Consider the following 20,378-nt stretch of genomic DNA (forward strand, 5'->3'; position numbering starts at 1 on the left):
ATGGTTGCCGTAAGTGAAGGATTTGAAGGAAACGTTCATAAGGTTCTATCAGACTCTTACCTATGTGCTATGAACAATAAATGTTTACTTAACAATGTTATGAAGATTTTATTAATTTTTAGGCAGTAGATGAGTAAAATCAAGAAATTGAGTAACGTCACTTTAGTTATACGCCCAGCACAGTCCCTGATTATAAAATACATCCTTGTTCTTTCTGCTGTTCCCCTGATAAATTTGAAATTCATCTTTCATAGTCCATCAATATATTTATTGAATAACTATTATGGACAAGGTACAGAGCTACGGACCATGGGAGATTTTGTCAGATACAAGGCTTTTTCTCCTCTAGAAGCTTATAATCTAGTTGACATCCTAAAATATATTTACCTAAACAAGCAACTAACAATGCAAAGCAGTAAATAATAAATGTCAAAAGAGTATTACAGGTAATAAGTTCTATAAGGAAGGTAGGAGCCTGTTCTTTCTGCTCCAGTAGTTCATTACACATACCCTTATTAGAGCAATTATCACCTTGTAATTATTCACATGCTGTGTCTAATTTACCTGCCTGTCTCCTCCACTAGAATGTTAGCCCCTTGAGGGCAAGGATGCAGTTTTAGTCCTCATTGTATCTTCAATGTTCAGCACATCGTCTGGTATATAATAAATGCTTAGCATATGCTTGGTGAATAAACGAATGACGTTCATAGAAGGCAGGCACTTCTTTTGTGGCTACTGTAGCAGAATGGTTAATCTCTGGAGTCAGGGTGTACTGATTTGGATCTTGGCTCTACCTTTTAAAAGCTGTATGGCCCTGAAAATTTTACTTAATTTCTCTGCACTTCCTTTTGCTCATTGGTAAGATTAAAATAATGATACCTTTCTTTATTAGCTAACTTTACTATGGAACAAGTCACCCCAAAAATGAATGGCTTCAAACAGCAGCCATTTATTTCCTTAAGAGTTCTGCATGTCAGTAAATTTGGGCTATATTGGTTCCCCTATCTTGGCTGGCTCATTCATACATCTGAGTTCAGTTATCAGGTCAGCTGGGACCACATGGGATCTCATCTGCCAGGCTAACGTGGACTTTTCACATGGCAGCTGGCAGGACTCAAAGAGGGCAAGTTGAAGCATACAAGGCCTTTTGAGGCTCAGACTTGGAATTGACACACAGTCACTTCTGGCACATTCTATTGATCAAACAAATCCTAAGGCCAGCTCACATTCAAGGAGTGGGAAAATAGACTTCACTCTTGATGGGGAGAACAGCAAAGCCACTTTATAATCGGGTATTTATACCAGGAAGGATGAAGAGTTGGAATCATTCTTACCATCTACCATACTCTGTCATGGGATTAGCAAAAGGATTAAGAAAATAAAACATCTAAAGGATTTCGGCTAGTGTGCACCAAACAAGTAATGAGTTCAGTAAGAATTAGCTATGATCATTCTGTTCAAGGTTGCCAAGAAGAGTTTCAGTGTGGAAAGGAATGAGTTTAATCTTGTGAAATAGGTAGGATTTCTATATGTAGAGAGCCAAGGCTTCCCATAGGGAGACAACTTGAACGTGTGGTATGAAAGCGGGATGTATTCAGAAAGCAGCTAACGGCAGACTTCCCAGAAGAGCTAGAACAGGAGCCTAGGAACCTGGAACACTGGCCGAGGAGTTGGGCTTGACCCTGGGGTAACAGTAAACCACTGGCTTTTGACTAAATGCTAGCCAACAGCACCATTTCTTATCTTTTACTTCTACTTCAGTTATTTATTATTATTTTTTGTTGTTGTCCCTCAATAAGTTTCTTGATGCTGATGGTTTTGTGATATCTCTGGCCATATCTACTCACGATGTAAAATAGAAACTTATGATTTTTGTCTGGGTCATGCCTCTCCCTGGCTTTGGGGATCTAGGAGGTCCTTCTTTGTTCAGTTTTATGGTAAAAATGGAAAATTTTTCCCCTCATCCATTTTACAAATGGTGGCAATCAGAAAGGTCAGGCCACAGGAAGTAGTATTTACGAAGCCAAAGAAACACAGGAGACGCCAGGCTGTGATGTTTATATAACTTGGTGATAATCATACATCTCAAGCAGAAGAGTCAAGAATGAGGAAAATAAGGTTTCGGTGTGGCTGCCCCTTCATGTGAAGCAGCGAAAGACTTCTGGAACTGTTCTGAAGAGAATCTTAAGTTCATCCAGTCCAGCGAGATGGTCCTAAGCTACCAGACCCACCGATTCGCCCGGGTGCCTGCCACCCTGAAGGCTGACCAGACTGCTCAGAGCTGGTGGCTGCTCTAGTGGACTGCTCAGTGTCACTAGCTTCAGAATCTCTCCACTGTACGTGGTTTCAATGCCGATTCACCGATGAATAATTTTGATAATTCTGCCGAAGTATGAAGACTGCTTGAATTACATGACTACATGATCATATTTAGTTGTTGTTGTTGTTGTTTTTTTTTTGATAAGACAATTCCGGCTTCTCTTATGCCATGTGAAATCCATCCTGCTGAGTGCTCTTGACTAGTCACGTCCTTCCTGCCATTTTAAAAACAATAGTGGCAGAGAAGCAAACGGCTGATAGTGCTCAGCAGGACAGATCAAACACACAGATGCAATTGCCGTACGTTGAACAGCGAAGTAGGATAAAATTCAAATACTTACAATCGCTTAGTAGCTAGCATCTGATTGCTGCAAATTGAATCTTTCATAACAGGATTTATTGTAAATAGTGTCATACCATTTGTGAGTTCTGCAACAATTTCATTCAGAGCCAGTACGAGATATTGGAGGTGTGAGTCTTACATGATGGATATGCTAGTTTACACATAGATTATGAAGAGATTTTTTATTATCAACATTATTTTTAATTGCTTACAAAACGGCCACAATTGTAATTTTTTCTCTGAAATTTTAAACATTCTCAAATTGTGTAACTTTAAAACCCAGGAGAAAACAGGCTAGCCACTGATTTCAACAGCTGCTTTAGAATTGCAAGAATCCCAATTCTTCTTTTTCCCTTCCACTCTGGTTGTTAAATAGGCATCAAAATTATAGATAGTTAAAATTTTTGAAATGTCCCTTTCATATTGTTTGGGAGCAGCAAAGATCCTTGTAATCATAACTAGTGGTCAACATATCTTATCAGTAAAAAACACATATAAATTCAAAATCAAGATATTTTGAGATCTACAAAGCACATCTTACTTCCTTTTTGATAAAATGGGAAGATGACAATAGCTTAATGATCAATACTCTTATTGACCTTTGAATTTAGTTCCAAATACTTTAATGGAAGCTCATACAAGATAAACATCAAAAGCATACTATACAAATTATACTCTCAATGTATGAGAATTTGGTGATACTCCACATACTTGATAGCTTTAATTGCTAATGACACAGACCGCCCCCCCCCCCCGCCCTCAACAAAAAGACTGTATATTACATTTACACAATCTTCTTGTTCAGGACCTAAATAGGGGAAATTCAAAAAGGAAAAATTCAAAACAAATAGTAGGGCCAGAATATTTGGATAATCTATTCTCTTTCTTTCTCCTGCTCTAAACAAAAAATCCTTTTCTATTACTTTACCATGTATTTGAGCTTTTTGTTATGCATACGAATATCAAATGCAGCATCTCAACAAGATCTGAATAAAGTATCTTACTCTCAGACAACCTAGGACCTTGATGGAGAAGGGCCTTTGTGAGGAGTAAAATTCTTCAGTTGGATCTTTCTTCATTTATTGAAGAGCAAATATCCCACATGCATGTTAATGTTTATTATTCTAAATGGGGAATTCCCTATTTCTAAACCAAAGAATTTTCAGTTTCTCCCCCCCCCCCCCACTTAAGCAGGTTTCTTTCCATCTCTCACAAATCAAAAGGGAAGGTGGAAAGACAGCCTTTCAGTGGTGCCCTGATGTGTATTTTAATAAGTTTACTAATCAGAGCACATATGAATTAGAATGAATCATATTCATATCTTTAATGGCAAAGAAAACTCAATTTAACTCATATCCAGCTTTCTTTCATGTTCCTTTTATTCAAGGGCATGCCTTCTTCTTCTTCTTCTTCTTCTTCTTCTTCTTCTTCTTCTTCCCTCCACCCCCCTTCTTTCTTTCTTGGACACCTCCAACCCCAACCCCCACTGACAACCAAAATGCAGGGCTATAAATGTAAGGGCGCAATACATCATGAAATGAGTCTAGAGAACGTGTCCTCTACCAAAATACACATGAATCTCTGGTACAGCTGAAATTCCAGAATCATTCCGGGCTTCGTTCTGCATGCTAAGCAGGGTCAAAAATGTGAGCTTTATGTGGTCATCCTTATATACCAGATGAGGTCCAAAGTTTAAAGGTTACATTTGTGAAATTGCAGCTGGGCTTCCTAGCACTTGACTCTCTAGCTCCTGCAAATCAAACACTCCTAATTGAAAGACATATCTGACAATATGATAATCTTTCAATTAAAAAAAAAATGTGACTTCTGAACCCTTATCTGTTGAAGAGCTGACACAGAAGTTCCGAGATGGTTGCTTAACCAGACAAAATAATAGAGAAAATATGTTTTCCAACAAGATCAGAAAGCTTGAATAGTACAGGGAAACACACGTAAAGAGAAGGGCTGTCCTCTATTCCGTCCTACTAGTTCTAATTTCCCACCCCACGCCCCCCCCCCCAGTTTGTACACTCAGCCACTCACCTCTTAGGCGAGGGCTAGTGTCTTTCAAATCAGACACAAACCCCAAATATCAAGACACTAGAAAGTGGCATCCTGGCATACTTTGAGATCAGACGGTTTCTGCATTTCATGGGGTGGGGGTGGGGGTGGGGGAGCAGCATACCAATGTAGTGAAATCTGGAAACAACAGCATATATACAGACACAAAAAAAAGTTTGCATATTGCACAGAGCGCTTGAAGATCATAAATCTATGCATGAGAAAGATGTAGTGGAAATTTTGGGGGGGATTAGAGTTTATTTTTGTCATCTCTGTGAGACAGCTACTCATTCATCCAGATCACAGCTAAGAAAAAAGCTGGTCACAGAAATTAGCAGTTTCAGCTCAGCAGCGAAGTCGCCAGCCTGTGAAGGCAGAGAGAAATTGACTAATTAGCAATGCGCACTAAAACTTGACGGTTCTTTATAGAGAGAGAGAAGAGAGAGGGAGAGAGAGGGAGAGGGAGGAAGGGGGGGCTCGCTTTTTCCCCTTCTTTCTTCCAAAGATGTTTGAAATCGCAGTCATTTACGCTCGACAATTTTTACAATAGCCTTGAGCCATAATTTTGCGAGTCTCTCCAGCATCCATCCCCCTGTATGGTCTCTCTCTACTGGCCAAGCACGACCGTTTCTCTCCCCAACCGTGGATTTCCTATTACTCTCGTTACGACTCACTGAGCCCCAGGCCCAAGGATAATGATGTGTTGTTTCTTGGTAGCATAATTTGTCACACGTACATTTTTTCTTCTTCTTCTCTTGCAGAAAGCTCTGCTCCCTCTCTCTCTCTCCCTCTCTCTCCCTCTCTCTCCCTCTCTCTTTCTCTCTTTTCTCCCTCTCCTACATTTTCTTGCTGTTGCTAATTCATGGTGATCAAATGATGTACGACAAAATAAATTGTAAAGAGTGATTGCCTGGAGTTGGGATCCAGAAGGTGTTTTCCCCCTCCCAAGGAGAGAGCAAACCTTTAAAAAGGAAGGACAATTGATTTTTGGGGGGGAGCTTAAGTGAGCCTTGACTTTGCAGCTGGTTGAAAGCAGGTAAGTTTCTGGCCTTGTGTCTGCCTTGTGTGTATTTTGTTCTGTCTTTTGGGTTGTTGGCGGGGGAAGGGACGGGGAGGGAGTGTTTCGGGGTGGGGGTGGGGGGGGTTGTGTGGCAAACGCTCATAAAGAATAAAACTCCTATGGCAAGAAATAAGCAGATGAGGGGGAAAGGCAAAGGAGGAGAGCAAGAAGGAAGGGGAACAGGAAAATGGGGCGGGGGGGGGGGGGGTGGGGAGCGAGACAACGAAGCGGGGAGAGCGAGAGAGAGGTATGACCGGGTCCAGTTAAAGGGAGAGACTCTGGGAGATGTTTCAGGAAAGCCCGAGCTTTGGGGGGCCGTTGGGGGAGGGGGTCCTGCCGGGGGAGGGAGCTCGAGGGAGGTTAGGGTCCACCTGGAACGGGATGGTAAAGTGAGTCGAGAGGAGCCCAGTGTGGTATAAATAGGAAGCCGGCGATCCAGGACTGGCGCCAGGCAGGGCAGAGAGTGAGCCGCAGTGGAAGGGGCAGGTCCGGCGGGATCCCTCGGAGCCGGGCGGCGGCGGCGGCGGCGGCGGCGGCGGCGGCGGCGGCTCTCCCGGGCGTGCGGGCGGGCGCGCGGGCGGGATGTGGGCAGAGGGTCCCTTTCTGCTCGGCCCTGGAAGGTGCAATTACAGGTTAAGGACCCGGCGGATCGATTTCGCCTCGCCTCCCCCGGCCTGCCGTCCTCCGCCTGGATGCGGGCGGCTCAGACTTTTTTTTACAGAAGTAGTTCCAGGGCCAGGAGAGTGGGGGTGCCCGAGTGGGGGGCCGCTGGGGCTTGTACGGAGGGGCTCGGAAGGAAGCTGCGGCTTCGCGCGGCGACGCGGGGTGGGATGCGGAGACCCCGCACGGAACCTCCACCTCCCACCCCACCCCACCCCACCCCCAACGTTGGCCAGCCCCCACCCCCTCCCCCAACACCTGCCAGTTAACTTGAACTTCTCACAGTTGCTGGAGTTAAAGCCTGTGTTCCTGCTGCCCTGGGAGACGCAGCCTTTCACGTGAATCCCTCCGGGCCTCCGGGCTCCGGCTCTAAAGCCGCCCCAGTGGCCCCACCGGCTCCCTCCTCGCCTTCCCCGGTGCCGCCCCGCGAGGGAAGGGGAGATACACGTCTGAACTTCCGCGCTTTGAGATGCGGTGGGGGGGGGGGCGCGGGAGAGAGGAGGCCGGGGGTGGGGGGCTGAAAGGATTCTCCTGCCAGGTCTGAAGGCGTCTCTGGAAAATGAGCAAAACTGAGCGGTGACGGGGAAGCCAACAGTTTGCGAAGCAGGGAAGCAGGCAGGGCCGGGGTGAGGGAAATGAGCTAGAATTGATAAGGACAGCTCCCGCCTCTGCCGAGTCCACTGAGCTGGTCCTCACCGCGCTCCGCTGCACTTTCCCGGGAGAAGAAAGGGCTTTATCTGCTACCTCACACTGTTAGCCTAGGAGTTTCTCGGGGCAGCACGGATAATCGAGGGGGTTCCCAGCTTTCGGAGGGCTGAGAATCGCCCACCCGCACGCTTGTCGGGTCCCCTTCGCTCCCCCCCCCCCCAAACTGGACCAACTGCGAAGAGCAAAGCTGCAGGCACAAGTTGACCTGGAACCTCCGCCGACGGTCGCCTCTGCGCTCTCGGGGAACCCCCGGGTCCCCACTACCCGGCCTCTCCCTTCCTCAGGCCCGGCATGGACACAAGCCCACGAGGTGTCTCGGCCTCCGCCGCCACTTTGCCGTCGCTGCTGCCACCGCTGTCGCTGCCAAGAGCCGAGCCGGGGTGGTTTTAGGAAAGTGAGGGACGAAGTGTGTGGGCGGTGGCGAGAGGAGTAGCAGGGAGCTGAACCCGCGCCCCGACCCCAGACAGGGCCCATTTGGTGGCGCTCACGGATTCCTTGCCTTCCGACCTTACTCCTAGGGTCTGGGTCCTGGGGCGCGCCGGGCAGGAGCCGAGCTGAGCACTGATTGTTGTTCTTCACCCTCCCCTCCCCTCCACACCCTTCCCCACCCTGACCACACCCCACCCCCTCCACTACCCTTCTCCCCTCCCTCCCATCCCCCACCCCTGTGTGCCAGGTTGGAGGAGGGTTTAAAGCCAGGTGCGCCGAGTCAGCTCGCCATGTCCAGATCCGGGGACAGGACCTCCACCTTCGACCCCAGCCACAGCGACAACCTGCTGCACGGCCTCAACCTGCTGTGGAGGAAGCAGCTGTTTTGCGACGTGACCCTGACGGCCCAGGGCCAGCAGTTCCACTGCCACAAGGCCGTGCTGGCCTCCTGCTCGCAGTACTTCCGATCGCTCTTCTCCAGCCACCCCCCTCTCGGGGGAGGGGTCGGCGGCCAGGACGGCCTGGGGGCCCCCAAGGACCAGCAGCAGCAGCAGCCGCAGCAGCAGCCGCCACAGCAGCAGCCGCCGCCGCCGCAGGAGGAGCCCGGGACTCCTTCCTCCTCCCCCGACGACAAGCTGCTGACCAGTCCCCGGGCCATCAACAACCTGGTGCTGCAGGGCTGTTCGTCCATCGGGCTGCGCCTGGTGCTCGAGTACCTCTACACGGCCAACGTGACCCTCTCCCTGGACACGGTGGAGGAGGTGCTGTCGGTCAGCAAGATCTTGCACATCCCCCAGGTCACCAAGCTCTGCGTGCAGTTCCTCAACGACCAGATCTCGGTGCAGAACTACAAGCAGGTGTGCAAGATCGCCGCGCTGCACGGCCTGGAGGAGACCAAGAAGCTGGCCAACAAGTACCTGGTGGAGGATGTGCTGCTGCTCAACTTCGAGGAGATGCGCGCCCTGCTGGACTCGCTGCCGCCCCCCGTGGAGTCGGAGCTGGCGCTCTTCCAGATGTCCGTGCTGTGGCTGGAGCACGACCGCGAGACCCGCATGCAGTACGCGCCCGACCTCATGAAGCGCCTCCGCTTCGCGCTCATCCCGGCCCCGGAGCTGGTGGAGCGGGTCCAGTCAGTGGATTTCATGCGCACCGACCCGGTCTGCCAGAAGCTGCTGCTGGACGCCATGAACTACCACCTGATGCCCTTCAGGCAGCACTGCAGGCAGAGCCTGGCCAGCAGGTAGGAGACAACAAAGAGGAGGACGGGGGGCGGGTGGGGGGGGGGGGGGCTGGTGAGCGCGAAAGGCCGGAGGGAGGGGAGGGGGCAGAGGGGAGGGGGAGAGGGGTGGGCTGTGTGGGAGGCTCCGGCAAGCTGAAAACAAACGCAAACAAACAATTTAGACTGTGGGGAAAGTTGATTTCTGAGTCCATTAAAGGTCAGCAGGGAACTGGCCTGAGAGCATCCCTGAGCGCTAGAAAGCCTGTGTTCTCTCAACATCCCCAGAGCAAGAAATGCGGGACTTGTGGACTGAAATTGACAGGCAGGTGGGGCCACAGGCCGGGGCAGTTAGAAGTGCAGCTTTGCAACCCTCTCTAACCAATCCTCCCTCCAAATCTCAAAATGAGCTTGCTTAAGGAAAAGGATCCTGCAATGACAAGTCCCCAGCCCACTCCGCCTCTTCCCTGCCTTGGGTGAGCACGAGCGCCCTGGGGATGCTCCATGAGGAGAGCTTTCATTCTTTCTGTCAGACACTCAAGGTTTGCTGCTGCTGCTGCTGCTGCTGCTGTTGTTGTTGTTGTTGTTTAGTGACTGAGGTCTGCTCCCTTTGGAAGTTAGAGCTCCCAAGGGTTTTGTCTATTAGGGTCACTACTGGAAATTCTGGCATCAGCTATCCAGGCAAACTTTTCTATCTTGAGGAAAAAGCCCTTCCTTTTCACTTTTAAAGGAGAGCAAAGCAAGAGGTTGCAGGGTGTCGGAGTGAATCATGCCTTGTAGCTCCCATCTCTAAGGGGAAACAGCTGAAAACTGGGAGGAGGGCTGTCATCTGGCTCCAGTTAGGTCCTTGTGCCTGCTCTGAAGTCACAAAGAAGTTGGGGACTTGTTGTTGCTCTTTGCAATGTGTCTGTGTGTGCTGTAAACAGGGCTTCACATCAAAGGGGAGAGAGAAATGACGCCTGCTTAAAATGTTGCTGAGTTGTTTGTTGGTTTGTTTTAACTGTAGGCATTGACAGTCGTGTTTCGTTGGCTCCAATTTTAAAACCCCTTTTAGTGAGCCCTAGCAGAGGGTTTCTTTCTCTTTTTAGAAAAGAGAAGCAGTATCGTCTCAGTTTCTCATGATAAAACATCATGATTTCAGAGGTCAGGCGACCCCAGCCTAATCCAGCAAAGTGTTACATGGTTTAAAAATCCATCATGGCATTTTCCCATTCCGAAGGACATCTAAAGGGGGGGGGTCACTATGTGCAGTTTTATGGAATTAAATATTTATTTTTAGTCAGAATGTTTCTAAAACGTCTAGAAACGTTTTAAGAGAAGGAAGACAGTTTAGACAGCACTGGGGTTCAGGTGAGGCCCACAGGGGTATGGGAAACCTTGGACTTACAAACCTTCTAAGTTGATTTTCTACTATTTGTGAGAGATGAGTTAATGAAATGTGTCAAGAAATGACAGTAGGACAATAACACAAGCAAGAACCCAAACCCTTGGGTACTTGAATAGTGAGCACAGGAGTCTAAGTATGGACAAGAACATGAAATGTATTTTTATTTTGTAAGAGTTCTTCATTCGTCTAAAGATCAAAACTTAATGTGATGGGCAGATGTCACCACACCAATGGGCACTGCTGATTAATATTCTGTAATCTTAACTTTTATCACTTCTAAATGACCTACAAGTATACTTAATTTAGCATATATTATACATATTCAAAGAATTCACAGACAACACAGCTATAGTCCTGAACATGTATTTGTTCATATTTTTAAAAGCATGTAAAATCTAGCATAAGTTCAGAAATCCAGAGGGATAATAAGATCAAGGCTTAACTTGTTTTAAGAATGATTGGAGGATAGGAGCATTACAGATCTGATCTCATAAAGAATTTCTCAAGCCCTTGATGCACTTCTGTCTAATAAGTATCTTCCAGGGTCCAGTGTTAGGACAGTTGACTGTCAAAATGCAAAATCCATTTTCCACCTTAGCCTGGCTTCAGTAACCAGCTGGGGCCTGCTGGCTCTGCCCTGGCGGGTGGCTAAGATAGCAGGCTTCCCGGCTCCGTGACGACACCTTCCAGCTTCACTGGGCCATATCATTTGAAGGATATGTAGTGGCGTCTGACCACTAAATGCTTACAAGTGTCATGGATGCTGCAAGAATCTGATACTTCTGCGGTAGGAAGAAAAACTGTATTTTTCCTTAAAAGCGGAAGACGCAGAGAAGAAAACAGTTCATGTGAGCCTATTGATGATCTCAAAGTAATACAAGTTCGATTTTGTTCCATTATTGATAACTGTGGCATTTTAATTTTTCGGGATTAATTACATTATTCTCATTTTAATGTGCAGAAAGAATGTAAGGCTACCCATCAGGATCTTAACTTCAATGTAGACAAAGATGCTATAAGTTGCGACCAATAGTATCACATTGGCCCATTTATTATAGCGTCAGCATAATATAAAAATGTTCTCTTAGACTTACATGTAGTTTAACAGAAGGATAAATGTGTTGAACAATTGCTTTTGCAAACGCATCACTTATTGAAAACAATTGACTAGAGATGCACAATATTTATTACTTTTTATCCACCTAAATTTCTTAAGGTCTAAATATGAAAGAAATCCTCAAATTTAGGCAAGGGGTTGAAAAATTAAAATTGACTCCTCTGTTAGAAAAAGTACAAAATATAAGGAAATAGAATGACTTCACAAAGAATTTACTTGTTTAAGAATACGTTTTCTCTATAGAAAGTAAGGCTATTAGTGTAATAACAATATTTTTAATATTTTTAAAGATTATTAAGTAATTTTGAATTTTTATTACATCTAGAAAAATAAAGCAACCCAAGCCTACAGACCTTATAAATACCCAAATTAATTTTTAATCTTTGTTTTAGTTGCTTAGTCTTTCCAAATATGCCATTTATGCTCAAATTTGTATTTTATCTTAGCAAATTAAGCATTGAGAATGATAAATTAAAAATAAGAGACTTATTATCTGATATGCAAATATATGCATAACTAATTTAAGAGAAAAGGACTTGGGTAGACAAAACTTAAGACATTTGAAGTCTTATTTCTTATTTTCTTTTTGTTGTTTTTTTTTTTCAAGAAATATAAAACTTAAAAAATAAGTTCTTGAAAAAGTTTCTGGGAAAGTCATTATTGAAAGCTTCTAAAGCATGATAATTTAATTTAATAAGTGACATAATATGCAATGTTTAAGGCATTAAAAAGTAAATATCAGAAGACATACAGTCTAAGTTTAGCTTAAGTAATCCCCAAAGTTTCTTTTTTCCTTGTATTTTTAAAAATTGAATGCATAATTTAGTAGTCGTTCAAATAAGTCCATTTGGACTGCATTCATTACCTTCCTGTTCACATTTTCATTGCATCTCACACGATGTATAAGTAAATGCTCATTGAAAGTTGAAAGAATTAAGATTATAAAATAAGAAAGCTTCAGTGTCGCACTTCACCAATGTGTTCCTCAATCTACATTACTAACGCACATAACAAAAGCCTATTGAACCTACAGGAAAACACCTGTCATAGAAAAGCATTAGTGAAAATAACCATATTTTGTAAAACATTTAACCATCAGCTATTACAGTCCCTTTTACAGTCCTGTACTGAAGTGTACTTTTTCAGAGATTATATTTTATAGAAGACAGAAGCCTACCTTATAAAGATTTCACTCTCTAAAAAAGTCTATTTAAAGATTTCACATAAATTAATTTGAAAAACTATTTAAACATCAGAAGGACAATTATCTATTGGCTAAAATGACTTGTAATGATTAAAAAGCCATTAGCTTTCCTAATACACAGTTTTGATTCCTGGCTTTGGTGCTTAAAAAGTGTCTCTTTAAATGTAGGACAATATTTTCGATTGGGTCTCCTCATAAGGCCTGAAAAACAACCTGAGCAAAGCAAACTAATCTTTTATCCATGTATTCTCTAAATTGTTACTTCCTTTTATATCAATTTGATGCCCTCGAATTAGAAGTTGTTAGGTAGTTAGATTTTTGTATCAGAAGTTACTCAACCATTCAGAACACAATTTGTTTATTATGTGAAACAGGACCATTGATTACAAAATTATACCACAGGTATGGGAGCCAAATAGTTATATCCTACAATCAAAAGGCAATTAGAGTAGATATTAATGTGTTGTATTGGCTTAGAGGATTTACTGACAAGAAGTGGACATGTTTAAATTTTAATTCATACTTGTATTTACTCCATATTTATGAACATGTGGAGGTTCACTCATTACCTTAGCTGATTTCTAAGTATCTCTATTTTCTTAACTTAAAAATACAGTAAGAAAAAAAAAAGTTCCTTTATTTACAACAGCCACTTCATACCCGAGGACGTTCTAAGCATTTTACAAACATGAACTTATTTAATGCTCAAAACAGCCCTAAGGGATGGGTACCATAATTAACCTCATTCTATAGATGGATAAACCGAGACACAGAGAAGTTAAGCATTTTGCCCAGGCTTGCACAGCTGGTAAGTGATGGAGCCAAAGTCTGAACCCTGGCACTATGGCACTGTTCTCATCCACAGTGTTCTGCTTCTTGCCATGGGCCTCTCCATGCGAGGATATGATCTAGTGATCATTCTTAGAGTTATACATAGACTCAAGACTTTCCTTGTGGAAAGAAACATGTGAGGGTTAAGTATTAATATATCTCACTTTTTAAAAAATTAAGGAAAGATGCTGTTCTAGTTCTGGGGTCAGAATTTTTTTTTTTTTTCTGTAAAAGACCAAACAGTAATTATTTTTGGCTTTGGAAGTCACACGATCTTTGTTGAAGCTACTCCACTCTTCCCTTGTAGCACAAAACAGCCAACGACAATATGTAAATGAATGGGCATTGCTGTGTTACATTAGAATGTCACTTGTGGGCACTGAAATTTCATATCATTTTCACATCTTAAGAAATATTCTTCTTTTTAAAATATTTTCCCCACCATTTAAAAATGTAAAAACCATTTGGCGGGCAGGGGGAGTGGAGGGGAGGCTATTTAGAAACAGGAGGCAGGCTGGATTTGCTCTGTGAGTCATAGTTAGAAACCTCTGTCTTAGGCACCTGGGATACATCAGTGACCAAAATGGACACAAAATTTTGTCCTTCTTCTAGTGGAAAGAATCTAACTGATCTTTCTTTCTCTGCTTGGAAAGAATACAAGTCTCAATAATGCTACCAATGCCAAATTAGTTTCAATTTTCCATAATAAAACTTAAGAATTTAAGTAGCAATCTTAAGAAGGTAAATAGTAATTAATTTAAAAAGTGAATGAGCTGCTCATTTTTATCAAGCATATTATATATAGAACCAACTAACATAGTTAGTCATTATTCAGAAGAGGTTTAAATATCATTTATATGATATTTAAATGATTTCCAGTAGGAAATTAGATACATTTAACACATTGCTCAGATTGACGTGCACATATCCAGCAGGCTAATCAAGGCACATAAATGAGTACATGAACAATTGTTTCTCTAAGTGCCATCCCAGGTCTCCAGCTGCTTTGATCAAGTGGTAAGTGGTGTCAGGACTCTTGACTTTGGAGTGAATTTACTGGATTGAGTATGCCTATAGAACCTCCCTGCCTTCTCAAAAATGACTAATCTCTGAAGAAGCACTGTTGTAGGTTTGTAGGTTTGGTTCATGTGTCTGTCTCCCTCAGTAGATCAAGCACCTGACCTTGATCTAGAAATGTGAGTTCAATTGGAATTGATATTGGCCTTAAATATAATTGAAGTGAACACTTAGGATTTGGTTCAGTTAAGTGTGAATTGACAAAGCTGATGCTGAACTAAAAATGAAGGTTGTTTTGAAGATTATTAGACACACACACACACACACACACACACACACACACTGCTGTTTACCAACAGTGATAGTAGCTATCATTATTGAGTACGTACCATGAGTTTGACATATTACTTACATTCTTTCTAGTCCTTGTAACATTCTTTTCATCTTTTTAGCTATTAGAAAATTGAGGCTCAGAATTGAGGCTAGATAATTTTGTCTAATTATCTAGATAGGGTTGAGTTGGAAGTCGATCATCATCATCTGAAGAATACTCCCCTGTTATGAGTGTATATTATAAATATGGCTTGGACAGAAAGCAAACTCTAATCCAAGCCTTCCATATCTTTGTTTTATCGCACCACAGAAGAGATTAAAAGTTACAACTTCCTAATGCTTCTTCAACCCACCCAAACAATGAAAAGGAGTGAGAGGAATATATTGGAAAGCTGAAATCTTTTACCATTGGTCTACCATACCTAATTATCAGTTCTGAGATTAAAAAGCTATGTAATGGGTTTGCTGGGATTTATCACTATGAAACGAACGTACTAAAAATACAATGAGCCAATATATTTTAAATAAATCAATAAATATAAGAACTTTAAATTTAACTATGAAAAATAACTGTGAAAATGGAACAAACTAAAACAAAGCCTAGGTGCTTGAATTAGAACCAAGAGGTTTTTTCCTCTAGGTTTCTGTGCACTGAGTACTAGAGTGGTATCGCTTTGTTTCTGTGAGGACAATAGAGAGCTATTCACACTGGTGATACTTATAGGTGATGAATACAACAGGTAGAAGCCAGAATTATAAAAAAAAAAAAAAAAGCCTGTATATTCTAATAACATAAAATAAGATTACTCTAATTGGAAATTTATTCTGTTTATATTTTGTTTCAAGAAAACCATTTTAACAATTGTTATGCCATAAATGTTTATACCTTCTGTCATTCACTTAGACTTTCAGAAAATATATTCATTGTTATGTCCTTTCCATTAACTTCCAAGATAATTCATGATGCATGAATTACTAATGATGATTTCTTTAAAAAAAGAAACACTATTATGATATAGGCAGGAGAATGAGTTTAACCAGAAGAAGGACTCTCAGTTGTAACACAGATGAACCAGTGAATATGTCTGTTTCACTGTGAATATTAAAACAGTCTATCTAGTCACAAATAATATTAATGAAAATAGGGTTAGGACTATTTGCAAAATCAGAATTAAGGCAGAAAGGTAGTATAGAAAGCCTACAATAGTGGGGAAATGAAAGTAGTGAATACTTATGATGCAAAGAGAGAAGATAAATCCTAGGGAAGTGAAAAAGAAGAAAAAGAAGCAGTAAGGAAAATATAAGGCAATATGGGAAATCAAAGAAATTATTAAAAGATAAAGCATCTGAAAAAGAAAGAAAAAGAGGACTAGCAGTATAGAAAGATGGGCAAGGAAATTCTAGAGCTTGGAGAGTAAGTAAGTGTTCAATATTTATTGGACAAAGAAGTACAAATTTAGAAGCATTTAAGTCACTACATACCCAACTTATATAGTTTACAAGGTTATAGATGGTGTTCCATTGAAAAGAAAAAAGTCAGTCCTTAAAAGAAACAAAAAAAAGAATGTTTCCCCAAGAAAAAAAGGTCAATCGTGGTATTTCACTCTTATGATTCAGTTCAGTTCAGTAATCATATATTTGTAATCTGAGTTAATCAAGACATTTTATTAAAAACTCTGTGTTCTTTGGGTGCATGAGTGGTTCAGTTGGTAGAGCATCCAACTCTTGATCTCAGGGTCATGAGTTCAAGCCCCACATTGGGCGTGGAGCCTACTTAAAAACAAAAACCTCTGTGTTCTTGTGCTAGTTAATGCAGTACTTTCAGAAGTGTCAGAGTTCAAAGGGGACAGTCTGTTATGCCAAAGGAGGAGATGAAAATATAGCGCATTCTTTGGAAAATCATCTTGATAATTCAGTATAATTGGAACTGGCAGGAGACCTGAGAAGCGAGGGGACCTTCACAACCTTGGGCAGCTTTTCTAAACCCATGCCTATGACCAACCGACCCCGACAGTGGGAACTTGGGATCATGCGTTGCAATAAACCACCAACAAGAAGTTCTGATGTGGACTATCCCCCAAGTAGGTATTGGCATATTGCTGACTCTGCGTAGTTTACAGTGTAAGGAAAATGAATAAAGAATTACATAAATCAGTCATACCGGTAATACATGCTATAGAGTAGCCAACTGCCATGTAGTGGGACAACATAACCAAGTGCTATAACCTCATCGGGGTGGCCACAGAAGACTTTCTCTACAAAGAAGTTTAAGATGAGCCTTGAAAGATAAGATATCCAGAGTGATGGGTCTGGAGGAAGGCAAGGTGTGCCTCCCAAGGAAAGAACGTGCTGGGAGAAGAGAACACACGTGAGCACCAGGCAGAGAAAAGTTTGGTACCTTCCAGAGACAGAAAGAAAGTGTGTGTAGCTAGGGGTTATGTGGGAAGTATTGTCCAAATCATAGAGGAAGGACCTGTCAAGGATTATCAAGTACATGACTGAATTCCACAGTGGAAAAAATCAGCATTTTTTTTTGTTGTTGTTGTTAATTTGAACTGAGACAATAAGCAATAATATGGTAGAAACCCTGCCTTTGAAGTCATAAACCTAAATATGTGTCCTAGCTCCACTTTAGCTGAACCCCACATCAGTAAAATGGGTTAATAATTATAGTTCTACCTGCCAGGGTTTTGGTGAAGATAGGCTGAGACAATGAAGGAAAACAAACAAACAAACAAACAAACAAAAACATAGATATATAGATATATACAGATATAGATATATGTGTGTGTATATATACATACATGTATATGTGCATGCATATAACACACATATGTGTGTTATACATATATAAACAGAAAATGCTCTTTAAAATTAACTTACTAATTTTAAAAGATACATTAAGCAAAATTTACTCGAATACATTTTTGCCTGTCAAGAAACCTCTCGAACATATCTGTGATTTCACTGGAGCACAGAATTAGTCAGAGACTCTTAAGACCAGAAGAATGAAGTAGAGGGAACCCGAAGGTGAACACAAGGGCATCAGAAGGAAGTGGGAAGATTAGACTTTCTGATTACTCTCAGTAATTTATATATAATTCTTCAAAGGGAAAATGATGGCCTTTTTAGGTATAAAAGCCTTCGGTTTCTTCCATTCATAGAGGAGAGTCCGTTTTCTTTTTAATCTCATAAAGTCAAGCTTGGAGGCTTCGTTTTCTGCTGTCCCTGAGCCCCTCACATGCGTATGTCAGGTCCTGGGCTCCCAGCGCGCCTGTGAGCGGTTGGTAAATTGCACCTGCGCAGGGACTCTGAACTTCCTCAGAGCTCAGCTGGGCCACCGTATGGAGACTGGCTCACTGGAGGCTGCAGAGAAGTGAACTGAAGAATTACAGTCGGTTTCACTTCCCTGCCTTATGTGCCTTCAGGTGCCTCTGAAGACAGGCGAGGCCGGTGAAATGGAGAGGAGGAGGAAGAGAGACAGCACCAATATTAGAGAAGAAAGAGTCCTTGCAAATGTAAAGGCATTGTGGAAAAATGCGGATAGATGGATGTGTGTACGTGTCTGTGTGCGTATCCACAGCCAGAGTGCGTATTGCCGGCTGCCAGCTTTAAGTTTTTCTGTACAGAGATTTTCGACATGTGTTTTTAGCAGCGGAAGGTCTATTTTGTATGTGGGAGTGGATGCAGCTCAGTCAACAACTCACAGTCTGGCTCTGAGTGAGGAATTACTGGGTTGGGAGAATCAGTTTTTCACCAAAAGAAAATAACTGTGTATGTAAATCCCGCTTAGAACAAAGCAGCAGACCGCTGTGTGGCCCTGATTTTCAGCACCCCTCAAGACCAACCACACCAGAACGTCCTGGGCAAATGGAAGGGGTTAGAAGAGAGAATGTAATACCTGTGAGTCCGAGAGGGAAACTTTGAAGGAAAAACTTTAATGCTTTACTATGCACACTAGAACCTCAGCACTTTCTACTTCGTATGCATTAACAGGGTTCAGTGATACTGTGATGGAACCCAGCCAATATTGGTGTATTATATAGAGGCAGAAGTGTGTGCCTTGTAGCAAAGACCAATTGGGTGGGTTGGTAACTATGACAACTACACCACGACTGTCAGTGGCAATCCCTGTAATCTCCCTATTTGAAGGTTTTCCCGAGTGTTCATCCAAAATGACATTTGTAGGTAGGGACTACAAAGTAAAGCTAGGAAATACACATATATGAATAAGGGAGAGAGTATGGCATAAGAGGAGGTACCAATGAAATGGTTATGTTATAATGAAAATATCTTAAACAGTTCTATGGCATAGTAATTAAGACCCAAAAGTCACACAGACGTGGGTCAGATCCTACCTGGACCACTTATAAGCTGGCTTTCTTTAGGTAATTTACTTGTTTTCAGATTGCTTACCTATAAAGTTTACATACTAATACCCACTTCATCTGGGCAATTCTGAATGTTGGAAGAATGTAGGTACAACACTAAACATAGTGCCTGGCTATGAACACTTAATAATTGATAGATTTTATTTTCACAAGAGTAGTTCTATTTATATCTAATTTGCTCTTCTGTTTACTTGTTAGGACTCCTAATACCATACGATATGTTCTTTCTAGAGCTGGATTCTCATGGCATGAATCCCAAGTGTTGCTCTGATAGTGATAACGTTTCTGCTGAAAGTGTCCGTTTTATCCACCTTCGAGTGAACTACAGAGCTTAGGCCAGGCTTGGAGTCTGTTCTGTCCTCCTCATCCATCCATGTCAGCAATTGGAAACATTAGAAAAACCATGGTGGATTCATGTCGAATGGCTTTCTTGAGATGTAATTTACATAGCATACAATTCGTTCATTTGAAGTGTAAAACCCAGTAGTTTTGGAGTTGTGCGGCCATCACCATAATTAATTTTAGAACATTTATCACCCCCCTCCAAAAGACCCTATATCTGTTAGCAATCAGCCCCCATCTCTCTCCTGCTCCCCTCAGCCCTAGACAACCATCAATCCACTTTCTTGGCTCCGGAGATCCATAGTGTTGCTTTTCTGGACACTTCCGATAAGTGGAGTCACACAATATGTGGTCTTTTCGACCAGCTTCTTTCATGTAACAAAATGTTTTCAAAGTTCATCCACATTGAAGCACGGAATAGTACTCCATTCCTTTTTATGGCTGAATAGTATTTCATTGTATGGTTATAACACATTTTATTCACCCATCAGTTGGTGGGCATTTGAGTTGTTTCCACTTTTTGCTGTTATAAATGATGCTGCTATGGGCAATTTATGTACAAGTTTGTGTATGGACCTATGTTTCCATTTCTTGTGGATGTGTATATATATGTATACTGGGGAGTGGAAGTGCTCATATGGTATTTAGAAAACAAGGAACAAATGTTTCACCTTTTGGGGAGCTGTCAGGTTGTTTTCCAAAGCAGCCGTGCCACTTTGCATTCTCACCAACGGGGTGTAAAGGTTCCAATTTCTCCACATCCTCACCAATGCTTGTTGTCATCTTCTTGACCATAGCCGTCCTTGTGGCTGTGAAGTTCTAGCTCACTGTGGTCTGCATCTCCCTAATGGCTAACAATGTTGAGCCTCTTTTCACATGCGTATTGGCCACGTGTTCCTTTTGTTTTGAAAAATGTCTATTCAAAGCCTTTGGCCATTTTTTAGCTGGGTTGTCTCCTTC

General features: G+C 42.5%; 2 protein-coding genes across 2 annotated transcripts in view; one reads left to right on the forward strand and one right to left on the reverse strand.

Moving 5' to 3' along the window:
- Positions 1-4,023: 4,023 nt before the first annotated feature.
- On the reverse strand, positions 4,024-7,625 carry LOC124517533 (uncharacterized). The gene is made up of 4 exons (XM_047086871.1): positions 7,325-7,625; positions 6,727-7,128; positions 6,155-6,396; positions 4,024-5,088 (listed from the first exon to the last, which is right to left on the reverse strand). Exons 1-4 carry the CDS (start codon positions 7,623-7,625, stop codon positions 5,011-5,013), a joined length of 1,023 nt encoding a protein of 340 aa, XP_046942827.1. The 3' UTR covers positions 4,024-5,010.
- Positions 7,626-7,725: 100 nt separating this feature from the next.
- KLHL14 (kelch like family member 14) overlaps positions 7,726-20,378 on the forward strand; it is a 102,086-nt gene continuing 89,433 nt past the window's right edge. Inside the window, exon 1 of the mRNA XM_047087062.1 lies at positions 7,726-8,820. Coding sequence (XP_046943018.1) covers positions 7,871-8,820 — 950 coding nt within the window. The 5' untranslated portion in view covers positions 7,726-7,870. The remainder of the gene's footprint in view (positions 8,821-20,378) is intronic.

Source organism: Lynx rufus, unplaced genomic scaffold (genome assembly GCF_022079265.1).
Source record: "Lynx rufus isolate CCGP_SWC_20201006 ecotype Redwood Valley unplaced genomic scaffold, mLynRuf1.p SCAF_22, whole genome shotgun sequence".
Lineage (NCBI taxonomy): Eukaryota > Metazoa > Chordata > Mammalia > Carnivora > Felidae > Lynx > Lynx rufus.